This window comes from Euphorbia lathyris, chromosome 2 (genome assembly GCF_963576675.1).
Source record: "Euphorbia lathyris chromosome 2, ddEupLath1.1, whole genome shotgun sequence".
Lineage (NCBI taxonomy): Eukaryota > Viridiplantae > Streptophyta > Magnoliopsida > Malpighiales > Euphorbiaceae > Euphorbia > Euphorbia lathyris.
In genome coordinates, this window is record NC_088911.1 from 48,986,768 (window position 1) to 48,999,001 (window position 12,234).

At 35.4% G+C, this 12,234-nt stretch overlaps 1 protein-coding gene across 2 annotated transcripts; it reads right to left on the reverse strand.

Annotated features, from left to right (window-relative positions):
* Positions 1–3,465: 3,465 nt before the first annotated feature.
* Positions 3,466–11,598, reverse strand: LOC136218118 (vacuolar protein sorting-associated protein 25). 2 transcript variants are annotated; one of them, XM_066004874.1, is made up of 8 exons: positions 11,440–11,594; positions 9,371–9,451; positions 9,072–9,163; positions 7,639–7,778; positions 7,193–7,246; positions 4,928–5,016; positions 4,765–4,840; positions 3,466–3,722 (listed from the first exon to the last, which is right to left on the reverse strand). In XM_066004874.1, the coding sequence occupies exons 3-8, from the start codon at positions 9,128–9,130 to the stop codon at positions 3,601–3,603; spliced, it is 540 nt and encodes a 179-aa protein (XP_065860946.1). In that variant the 5' UTR covers positions 9,131–9,163; positions 9,371–9,451; positions 11,440–11,594; the 3' UTR covers positions 3,466–3,600. The 2 variants fall into 2 exon arrangements, with proteins under 2 accessions (XP_065860946.1, XP_065860945.1); XM_066004873.1 differs by lacking the exon at positions 9,371–9,451 and having other exon boundaries at positions 11,440–11,598.
* Positions 11,599–12,234: the final 636 nt, after the last annotated feature.

Below are 12,234 nucleotides of genomic sequence, written 5' to 3' on the forward strand. Positions count from 1 at the left end.
TGGCGCTTCCATTTCTGGATAAACTAGAGTGTTTGATAGTTTTTTGAGAGTTTACTAGAATGAGTATACTATGAACAGACAAAGCGTCTATTTATAGGAGAAAGAACCGTATTGTTCATGGGGAACCTCAACAGACAAGCCTTGTATTTAATGCTTAGAGTGATATTCGAAGAAGAGTGAAAGTCAAAGTGATCATTACATGCATTTAACGCTCATTAACAGATCATTCTAGAAAAACGTCGTTTGATCTTCCGTCGAAAGCAGTCGATATATGATCCGTATCGACAGCTACCATGAGAATGCATCGTAGATATATGTCAAATATCGGCGGAGTAACCAGTCTTATGTGTAGATATGTGCCGATAGGTGTCTATATTTTAGTTGTATCGACATAGATCGACATATATCGACATATCAATAATATATAATTTTCGTTAGCTTTCTTCGTTTAGTTACAAATAATATATAATTTGAGAGTAGCTTTCTTCGTTTAGTTACAAATAATATATAATTTACTTCTGTGTTTATGATAATGCAGAAATATGTCCACCCCGAATATTTGTTTGTGTATGCTTTCGTGGGATGGAGAATGGAAAAAAGAGGGGCCCATGGACACTATGATATACGTTGGTGGTCAATCGAAGGTGCTCCATTTTTCAACGCCAACTGATTATCAAACTTTGAGAGATAGAATTCACGCTTCCTTGAATGTTGATGCAACCTGTTTTGACATACAAATGGCAATGCACACAACATACGGTCCAAATAAACTTTTTGGAAGATTAGCACACATAGTGGATGACAGTGATATTGCTGGTTTCGTTGAGTTTTGTAGATGGAATAAACCTGATGTGATGCCATTATATGTGACTATGACTTCTCGAACAAGTGTTGCGGAAGTAAGGCGACCAATGGTTGCTGAAGTACGGCGACCAAGTGTTGCTGAAGTAAAACGACCAATTGTTGCCGAAGTAAGACGACCAATTGTTGCTGAAGTAAGACGACCAATTGTTGCTGAATTATGGCCACAAAATGTTGCTGAAGTAGAGGCAACCAGAATAAGTTCTTGTGTACCTAACATAGCAATTGAGACTCGTGGTCCGGCAAAACATGTCATGAATCCATATACCCAATCTCCTCTTGGGCTAGACGATATTACATTGGATCACAATTGTGGGTATGATAATGTAGTGCACGGGGATGATCAAGGATATGGTAATGGATGTGATAATGGTTTACTAGATGTTCATACCATGAGCTTTCTTTCTCCATGTCTTCAGCTGTAAGTTGCGTGGCATTTGGTTTTATACCCGACTAAAAATACAAATGTACGAATAAACAAGTCAGTCAGATGTATAGCACAATAGTGACACATATAGGCACAATGCTTGGTCAACTTACTTGAAAATTGGCTAGAACTTTGGGCAATTTAGCGATACCGGTCTTTTTCCATCGTAGCCATCGTGGGATGCGAGTGCCTTTCTTCTCATACCATGTGTGGGTGACATCCCATACTTCCAACAACCAAGCCTGCAACAAAGTTCCAATTCATTGTTTATGCCTATTACCAACATTTCTAGTATACAGAATATACACACATCATACCTGAAATACGTGTGCAAAACCATATAGGTTGTATGAGACACGGTTAGTCCTAAAATTCTCCCTATAAGCGACCAATTGATCAATTCGGTCTTTTCCACCATCTATCCCATTAACAAGAGACCTGTAGGTCACATCCCAGCCACAAACACCCCATGGGAACTCGTTAAACAAACTTGGAAATTCAGCAAGTTCCAACACCCAAGGAAGAACTTTTTTTGCAGCAGTGTTATCCAACACACAGCCAATGGCAAAATACAACATGGCAAATGAAACTGCATCCTGATCAGATTCATTCTTCCAAACAGTTTGCAGCATAATTGTGTCCATGCTTTTAAAGGTTGGTGTAGGGATGCCTGGAAAAAACTTATTCCTAAATCTATATGGCTTATTTATCGCACTGAACCTTTCGAGAAATGCTTCCATGTCTCCAAACTGTAACCCACTTAGGAGTCCAAACTCCCAATCCCCAAATCTTAACTCAACACCTCTAACTTTGAAGCAAAGCTCCCTGGGTTTGAGGTCTTCACGTATGATCTCCCTTGTTAAAAGGGTATGACAGAGGACTCCTGCAAATACTGTATTGATCATATCCAAATACCGGCCGAAGCAACTCTTCCTAAATAGATTTACTTGGTCTACTGTTAAACAATCCTTTATAACTTTTGCTGCTTCTAGGTTACACCTAACTGTGATGACGTTTTCCGTTCCAAATGTTTTTTTGTATTTATATCCAGATTTCTTCTTGGCTTTCTTCTTCGAAGGAGAGCCATGCTCATCTCTCTTTCTTTTGTCTACACGATCATGCTGAAAAATGTTGTAGACATATCATCAGGGAACATACAATTAAGCTAATTATAACGTTGAGCTAGAGTGAGCTAGCGTATGCTAAAATAAGAGAGTTATCGGCAATAGATCGTCGTTATGAATGTTCTATCGGCAATAGATCGTCGATATGAATGTTCTATTGGCAATAGATCGTCGATCTGAATGCTATATCGGCAATAGATCGTCGATCTGAATGTTCTATCGGCCATTAGACCGTTTATGACTATGTATTATCTACAATTAGGTTGCCGATGAACATACATATCGACGAATTTCAACCAAACCGAATGACTTCCTAACACCAGACGAACCCAGATAAACCCTAACACCAGAAGAAGTAAACGAAACGAAACGAAACGAAACGAAATATTCCTTGTCAAACACAACAAATGTACATACAATACAAGATAGAAATGCAAATGTAAAGTCAAGTTATTTACCCTCTTTTTCGTCCTTCCTTCTGAATTCGATTCGTTGTCTGAGCTTCGTGTTCTCTCCATGTCCACTCGAAGTAACAGAGATTCGCCGGATGAAATGTACAGAATCGGGCAATGAATCGCCGAAAAGTTAGAGAGATGAATAGAGGGGTGTTAGGTTAGAGAGATGGAAGTTCGAATGTTGAAGAGCGGGAGCGGAATGTTAGAAAGGAGGGCAAAGTTGGAATTTAGTTAATGAAATGTGTTAGTTTTGGTGAGTTTCTCAAAAGGAGTTAGAAAAGAAAACTAGCCCCTTAAAAGGTGCTAGTTTTATAATTGTCCCTACCATTTATGATATTAGATCTCTTTTAATTCTTAATTATGATTTTTTTTTTATAGAAATTCTTAATTATGATATTATATGTTAAGTTATTGACTGGCGATATGTTAGGATATTTCTGTATTTAATTCAGCAATAGAATAATAGGAGCAGAGGAGCAATTGCCCTTTTGATTCTTGTAACAAAGTTGTGCAAGAAGACACAATTCTAGAAATAGAAAACTAGAGTTTATTTTGGCAGACATAAATACACCATGATTTATCATACAACACAATACGATTATGAATTCAAAATCAGCAAACTGCATATAATAATTGGTGTTTAAAACTGATCAAAATGAAAAACTTACCACCATACAACTGACCAAGTATATACTACTATTCAAAAACATAAATATCCTCCTCAATTGTAATATTACACAGAAAATTTAACACCTTCATCATCAGTTGCAGTTCCCTTAAAGACTGCAACCTTCCCTTTTTGTTCAAGCACTTTCAAGGCCCGCATCAAAATTGTTCGATCTATCCCTTGAAGCTCTGCGGGTTAGCAATCATAAATACCAATGTCATGTGAGATTTCAAAACCAAGTCTTTTTTTATCCAATCTGACATCCTAGATTATGTTATTAAAAAAGCTTTCTACTGTTTATCTATTTTTTCGTCCGTTTTAAAATGAAAATGGTTATACCATGAACTCTTTTTCACTTGACAGATTCAAAACTAAATGTACACTCATTCTCCCTCTATCACCTAATGTTTTCTACATTTTCTGATTCGAATTCAAAGTGATCCCTTTAGATCAGATATCAAAGAAATCAAACTCCCTTGTAAAAGGAAATGCGACCTGCAAGGTCGTTCATCTAATTTTTTTTTTTTTTTTTTTAAAATTTGCGCAATGCGCTTACATTAAAGAAGAAAGAAAAATCCCCACCAGACCCGGATGTGATTCGAACCCATGACCTCCCAAGGCATAGGTCGTTCATCTAATTTACGACAAGTATATCCCTCAAAAGTATTTGAAGCCAAAAACCATTATTATGGCCTTGATTTGTTTGAGTTTAATAGGAAAAAGAAGTTTAAACGTGGAGGACAGGAGTGTTTGGTAAGCTGGACAACAGTGAACTTATGATTGTAGTACAGAATGTTAGTTATAGTGGGCAGAATGTCCTTGACAGAGTAATTTGGATATTCTTTTATTTCTTTGGCTCTTGGCTCTTGGCTCTTGGCTGTAGCCAAGGGATAAGGAGTTTTCTCCTTGGAGCAGTTTCTATCATTACTATTCCTCTAATGTTACTTTGTGGATGTTACTATCAATAATATTAGCACTCTCCTTTGGCTGACTTATTGATAATTTTTGTTCTCTGGTTATTATTTCATCTGTTCTTGAGTTTTCTAACAAAAATCATTTGGGGGCTAATCATGGGTTTTACCATGTATGAACTATTTTTGTTTCAATTTCTTTATCTATTTTCTGGGCCTTGCAGGGGAGGGGAAGTGAGAATTTGACACCATTACGCAGTAGGATTATCAAAAGTCTCACTATCAGAACTCCTTTCAGTAAGGGATCCACAAATATTACCTGTTCCCTGAGATTCAGTTCCTGTGCGTATCTCATCAATCGTCATCACACCATCCTCTAAGCCGTTGTCTTTTGCCTATAAGATTTGCAAGGATATCAAATGGAAATTCTAAAGCAAACATCCTTATAAAAACATTCATTAGCAAAACAGAAAGTCACTCACAAATTGCAAAATAATGTCGGCCCATTCTTGAATACGATGCCATAAAATAAGGCATTTCCTGTGCCCTTTATCTAACCATTCTGCACGTCCTGTTAGAACAGCATTGAAAACAACAGATGAAAAAAACATCATAATGGTACATACAGGCTCATTTCCTTCAAAAAGTCTAGCAAATAAAATAGATGAAACAATTCAACTACATTCTATGCGCTACATATTACCATAGGAAGGACCAGTTGTCCCTCATTGTTTTGGCTATCCTATAAACCTCTCCAATAGCTTTAATTAGGCCTAAACCATACGTAACCCCCTAAAGTTGTTCATTTTGGTCACTTTGCTCCCCGAACTAAGGGACAACCCATTAGCCACTCCAACTCCCTGAAAGTGACATAACACACCCCTTACTTTTCCTCAATCGGAGAAAATGTTGACCCGTGAGGACCACTCGCCTTTCGGTTGACTTTTCATATGCAGTGTGGCCATTTCTTTTATAAAAATTTGCAACATGGCCTTTCATGATGGTATTTTAAAGTGTGTATGAGTTTAGAGAGGCTATTGCAAAATATGCTCTAAAGAAGGTGTAAATTTTTTTGAAGGGAAAAGCAACACTATATATGGAAAGTCAACCGAAAGGCGAGTGGTCAACATCTTTTCTGATTGAGGAAAAATAAGGGGTGCGTTATGTCACTTTCAGGGATTTTGAGTAGCTAATGGGTTGTCCTTAAGTTAGGGACGCAAAGTGACCAAAATGGACAACTTTAGGAGGCTCCGTATGGTTTAACTGCAAATTTAACTAGCATTATAGTTCTTGTCTTTTGCCTAATGAAATTATAGGTATTACGAAGAAATACTGAAAACACACATCCATTAAACATTAGTTACCAACGAAATAAATGCAAAGCGACATTGGTCCATTCTTAAATGTGATGCCAAAGAACGAGGAATTTCCTACATCCTTTAACTAAGAGTAATGAACAACTTGTTATAAAGTACAGGAAAGGAAACAAATTGATCACCATTGAAGAACTAATAAAAATCATAGTATTAAAAGACCATTTGCTTCGAAGAAGATTACCATACAGAACAGAGGGAAAAATTCAAAAACAGATCTGATTATTATGCATACTACTGATTCAATAATTTTCTCTTATCATCCTGAGTATCCTATAAATCTCTAAGTTAGCACTTATCTGCGAATTCAGCTAACATTGCCAAGGGTTGATTCCTCAGTGACTCAGATGAAAAGCTAGCGGAAAATAAATAGCTGGCAGTAAATAAAATGCAAGCAACACATATGGCGTTCATAAGGTTCCACACTATTGATTTATTGAACTTTTACTTTGTTATTTCGTACTATTATATTTAAAATCCAAAATTCAAGTTCAATGATGGCTGCCAGAAAATTGTTTCGCGGGATCTCTTTCCAACACATTAACTGCATCAAAATTACAATGAGGCATACTAATCACCACAAGAAATTGGCAAATCATAATTTTAAGTCACAGGAGGGATAATCACAATTGTCAGCCACTATTATAACCGTATCAAGCATATCAAAAGGTTCAGCACATTAATGGATTCCTAAGTTAACAGTATTCACTAGAATCTTTCTTCATTGATGCCTGTCCTTATTATCCTTAAGGTTAGTTTTCACCAACTACTTCGAGATTGTCTCAGACCTAGGTACGTAAAAAGCAGAAAGGAAAGGTAGGCTCATTGTGTTAGAAAGAACAAGTGGCATTGTTACTGGAAAAAGATCAATATTCCATGAGAATGGAATCTCCGAGTACTAGTTTAAGACAGTTTAGATCCTAAGAATAAAAAATTGCAACTTGAATCAACTGTAACTTTCTATCGCCATTTGTTGCATGTTTGGTTATTCAGGATAAAAGGGAACAATAAAGTTACTAATTACTACTTTTTCATTTCTTGATTTTCACTTAGATATGAGAGTTCATACAGGAACAAGTTCCCATTTCTATTCCAGTCATTTTCACCATTTGTAACCAAAAAGCATCCAAGAGAAGAAACAATTTACGATAAGACAATAAAAGAGATAGTAGTAGCAGTAGTAGTAATAATGATGATAATAATAACAGAAAAATAAAATAATAGTGCTGCATCGCATGGATAAATTTTTAAGTACATTCTTATTATACTACATAATATGAACTATTAGCAACACTTAATAACCAAACAAAATTTTAAGATGTTCATTTTTTAAAAAAAAAAGAAGAAGAGCTCAAAGGGAAGATTAATACCAACCTTCTGAAACTAACACTGAGAGAAAAGCTTCTCTAGCTTCATGATTGAGAGATCCTGCATTGTACACAGAGGAAAAGGCAGGTAAAACATGATGTTGATGTAAATAAAAATTAACACCATTTAGCTTAAAGATGGTTATTTAAGTAAAGCTGGATGTGAGATAACAAAGAGAAACTTCTATGAACAGTAACCAAACATAATTGCCTTTATTCACCACCCAAAAAATAATCCATTCATTATACACAACAAATGTTGCAATTCACAATGATATATAAACCTTTTCATGCTGCCAAGGCAAATGTTCAAGCAATTGCAATCAACATATCACAAGGAACAAGAAATTAGAAGTCTTATATCCAGAAAACTCTTAGTTCCTCTCAATATGCCTAAAGGAGAAGCATATCAGAAACTCAAGCCAGAGAGCCAAATGAAACTATAGGACTTACTTTCAATCACAGGATTAGAGAACAAGGGAAAATTTTCTTCCGTATCAATCACAAATATGTTCTGATTTCTACAATAATCAACAATAAGTTCCTTCCAGAGCTTTACTTGCTTTTCTCGAGTGTCCCTAACTGGCTGCAAACTAAGAATGACAATAGAATTGCAGTTTAAAATAATAATTAACAAAGGGGAACGCAACTGAGGGTCATAGTAAAACTGCAAAAGAAAAGAATACATGTTCATTCCATATATAAGGAAAGAGAGAAAACATCTACTCTACTATAACAATACCTATCCTTCCTAAGAGTTAAGATTTGTATAGCATGCACAATACACAACCTTGCACTCGACCAATATGAAATTACTCAGCAGCCTCCCTCATATGTTGTCTTAACAGAACGAAAACAGATGGTACACAATATAAAACTACATTAAGTATTATACTAACCAAGATAGGCTTGGGCTTCTACCAAACAATAACAACAACAAAGCCTTAGCCCCGAAATGATTCGGGATCGGCGAACATGAACCGTCATACGAAACCGTGAAATCAAGTCATGTCAGTGACATGAATGCTCTCCCTCCACTCTGTCCTATCCACTACCATATTTTCCTCAATCCCCAATAAACCCATATCACTCTCTCAATCACCCTCTTCCAAGTTTGCTTAGGCCTTCCTCTACCCCTCACCATTGCATCACTTTGCCACTCTTCAATCCTTCTAACCGGCGCATCAAGCGCTCTTCGTCTTACATGGCCAAACCACCTTAGTCGGTTTTCTCTCATTTTATTCTCAATAGATGTAACCCCTACTTTTGGGCTTCTACCATTACACAAAAATTTATTGCCCATGTCATGCATAAGGGGAGAAGCCTTTAATTTTAATTGCGTAATACATCATATAAAAGTTATCAATTGGAAAATTCTCACCTAGTCTTAAACTTCCAGAGGGCTTGAGAAATGCTTTGGTAACAAATTTTCCATTACACTTAATTGTCTCAACATTTTAATTAATGGCTTCTTCCAAAGACATGATTAGAGAATGTCCATTCCTAAGGGTGGTTTAGGCAAGTCTAATATGCTCTATCGAAAATTTATATTATAACAAGAAAAATAGAACTTGTGCTAAATACTTGTAATATCGAAGAGGCTAGCAGATCTAAAGTTAATCATACAGCTTGCTACAAATCCTAATACCCAGAGTATTTAACCTCTTCTTCTCTGTTTTCCCTTTCTTGAAGGTTTGGTTGCCCCATATTATCTTAGTCTGAAGCGACTTTTCATGTTTACCTATAGTAACCATTTCACAGGTGTTTCATTCTCCCCTCCCCCTCATGATGTCAAAACAGATGAAAAAATTAAAAATGAAATGAACAGTCAACAGAGATTGACAATTGGCGGAATATATACAGAAGCAAAAATGACAAGTGAATACGTAAAATATGGTGGGTAGTTGAAGAACTGGGGCAGCTTGAAATCACCCATTTTCTGCATCTCGTGAGCACCTTCTAAAACAGAAACCTACAACTGTATGACCATAAATCAGTAATTGCCTTAAGCAGCAGCATTGTCAACTAAAAGATCATAACGAAATGAAAATCACAGTTGTAACAAAAAAAATCAAGTAGCTCTTGGTTTACCTTTCTGGCATATATAACACAAACATCAAAGTAACACCTAATCTATTGAGTACCACAGTTCTTGTTAAAAAAAATCATATACAGAATTGCTTACAGCAATCAGAAATCAAGTTCTCAATTTCTTTCCCCGCTTTTCAATGGTTTCTGTATCGCTAATCCTTAATTTACCACCAATCTGAAAATAATGGAAGTAACTTCGTTACAGAAACCAAACTAGCCTAATCAGGTAAGAATCCAGATCATAGAATAGTCTGGTCAAATAAATAGTGGGAAACTTTGAAGGGTGTAGAACGAGTAAAATCGATCTTTGTCAGTGGGAAATTGAGAGCGATGTGGCCTGAAGGAGGGAGATTGGGAACAGCGGGCAGTGGGCACAGCACAAGGTGGGTGCTGCTACAACAGTGCGAACTATAAATTTCCGACTGTTGATAGATGCAGATAGAAATTCACATTTCGGTAGGAATTTGGATCCATAATTTCCCATTTATCAAAATTAAAGCCTATTTTTTTTTACTAATTTAAGAAAAAGAATGTCAAATTATGAACTATTATTACCTATTTATTTTTGCCCATGTTAATCCTTCAAAAAGTGAATAAATTATGTGAAGCCTGGTGATATATTAGTACTTCACTGTAAATATCATCAAAGAAAGGTAAAATGGTGGTTCAATGGTAGTACTATGTTCGTTTGTCTATAACAATAGTATTATGTTTTTGGTTTGACGATAAGAAAAAATAAAGTAATATTATGTAATGGAAGTGTAAAACCTTGGTTTTCACTATAAAAAGCCTTTTTTTCATCCAAATTACTAAGGTTTTAACGTCAATCTTTCCGGTGATTTTGCTTGTTGAAGTTAACTCTTTTCACATCCTTGTTCTTATAATGGAAGTGTAAATACTATAGTTACATGATTGATGACTTTGCATTTTTTGCTAAAAAAGTTTATGTTTTTCGGGCTATTAGTTTGATAATAATGCATCACTTGAGTTTTGTTAGAGATTGAAACGATTTTGGTTCCGTTTTTGGTTTTAGGCTTGTAAAATCTACGAAATAGCCAAAACTAACTCAGAAATTTCAAATTGGGTATCCAGGAACCCTTTTAACTTTGGTTTTACTGATCCTTCAATTATCATCTTCAGAGTTTGGGATTGTTTATGGTAAGGGGATTAAAACAAAAAAATTATTGGTCAAAAGAGGGCAAAGTCTTGTTCCTAAAAGCTTGGGTAATGGATTGGTCACCAAAATTGGTCAGTTCATGTTTCTTTTCCTCATTTTTTTTCCATTCTCCTAATGAACTAACCATTCAAAAACTCCAATTGGTGACAAATTATCCCTCGTTCCATTTTCTCATATTCTTTTTAAACTCGAATTAGCTATCAAGTTCGGTCATTTACCAAAAATCAAAGCTAAACATTTTCACCCAAAATGGTCAAGTTGCCAATTCTCTATCCTTTGTTACTATTTGTTCAACTAAATTGGAGACTAAATTCTACTTTATTCCGCTCTTCATTAGCTAGAAGCATGTATAATGTGAGTTGAATAATATCAAGTTGTTCAATTTCAACGGTAAGTGTTTTCTTTCTTTTACAAATTGTCAAGAATCCTTCATTTTCATTAGAGTTTTAATCTCTTATTCTGAAATTCTATTTCTAAGTGTCATTTTGATGTTAAAATAAGAGTTGGTGCATAGTTTTAGAGTCGAAAATTCATAGCCAAAAAATTACCTAAATTGGTCCGTTTTGCTCTGTGTGTCTTGGCTTCTATAAGGGTTTTAACTCCAAAAAAAATTCTTATTACTCTGAGCATTCCATCATGTCCTAAACATCAAAATAGGGCTAGCTTTCAAATTTGGTGGCATTTGGATGTGTTCACAAAAAGTTATGTTCTTTTGAATATTTAATCAAACACATTGTATGCATGTATTTTGAAGCTCAATTTCACATTTTAATCAATGTTTCTGCCCTAAGATTGAAACATTGGCATGAGATTTACACCCAAAACACGTCCAAATTATCAATTTAAGCAAATTCACAAGTCCATTTCATCAAAAAGTCAAAATTTTCATGCACTAACTCACCCCCAACCCGTCGACTATGGCATGCGTGGAGGGGGAAATTCAAAAACATAAAATTTGAGTAAGGATAAGAAGAACATGAGCTTACTTGGATGATCCTTTGTATCTTGAAATTGAAAGATGGGAGCTTGAATTTGAGCATTTGAAAGTTGAAATTAAAAACGGAAATAGAAAAGGAGGAGATGCAGAAATAAGAGAGAAGAAATAATATACATGGAAGTGGCGTGGAGGTGTGTTGATGGGACTGCTTATAGAAAAAATGCTATTTAATTCTCTAAGTTATTTTTCTGAACATTAGTTCTCTAAGTTTTCAAAAAAAAAAAATCATCTACATGTATTTTTTTTATACAAATACTTATATAATTTAAGTGGATGAAAAGTTTCAAGTATATATTTTTTTTTGGAAGGAAAATAAGTTTCATTAAACGGAATCAAACATAAAAAGAATGTAAAATAAAATCTGAAAGTACGGTACCTAATTCCACAATATCTGTCCAGGAATGAGAAGACACAGCTAAAACATGAGCCAACTCATTCGCATGACGACCTATAAATCTAACAGAAATATCATTGATATTAGAAATAAGATTTTTATAATCGTCTATAATTGAATCATAAGAAGAACGGAAGTATGTTTGATGAATATGCCCCACCACTGACAGCGCATCTGACCCACATCCACACCACCCAAACTCTTGAGTTTGATCCACCTAAGAGTCTCTCCAATACCAATAGCTTCATCTTCCCTAACCGAAAAGTTTCCAGCAATACGAGAATGAAAAATAATAAATGGTTTGTAATTTTGGACAAGATCCATTAAAATGTCAACTGCCCGTAGGTTGTCGAGTCCACGACAGTTCCAGACTAATAGACTCATGCTGAT

What these genes read in the sequence shown, in the direction of transcription:
- LOC136218118 (XM_066004873.1), bottom strand. Translation starts at nt 9,130, where the DNA reads ATGCAGAAAATGGGTGATTTCAAGCTGCCCCAGTTCTTCAACTACCCA. An exon ending in CTCTAATCCTGTGATTGAAA is followed by an intron (nt 7,247 to 7,638) that starts GTAAGTCCTATA and finishes TGTACAATGCAG; the next exon opens with GATCTCTCAATCATGAAGCT. An exon ending in CCGACATTATTTTGCAATTT is followed by an intron (nt 4,841 to 4,927) that starts GTGAGTGACTTT and finishes CAAATCTTATAG; the next exon opens with GCAAAAGACAACGGCTTAGA.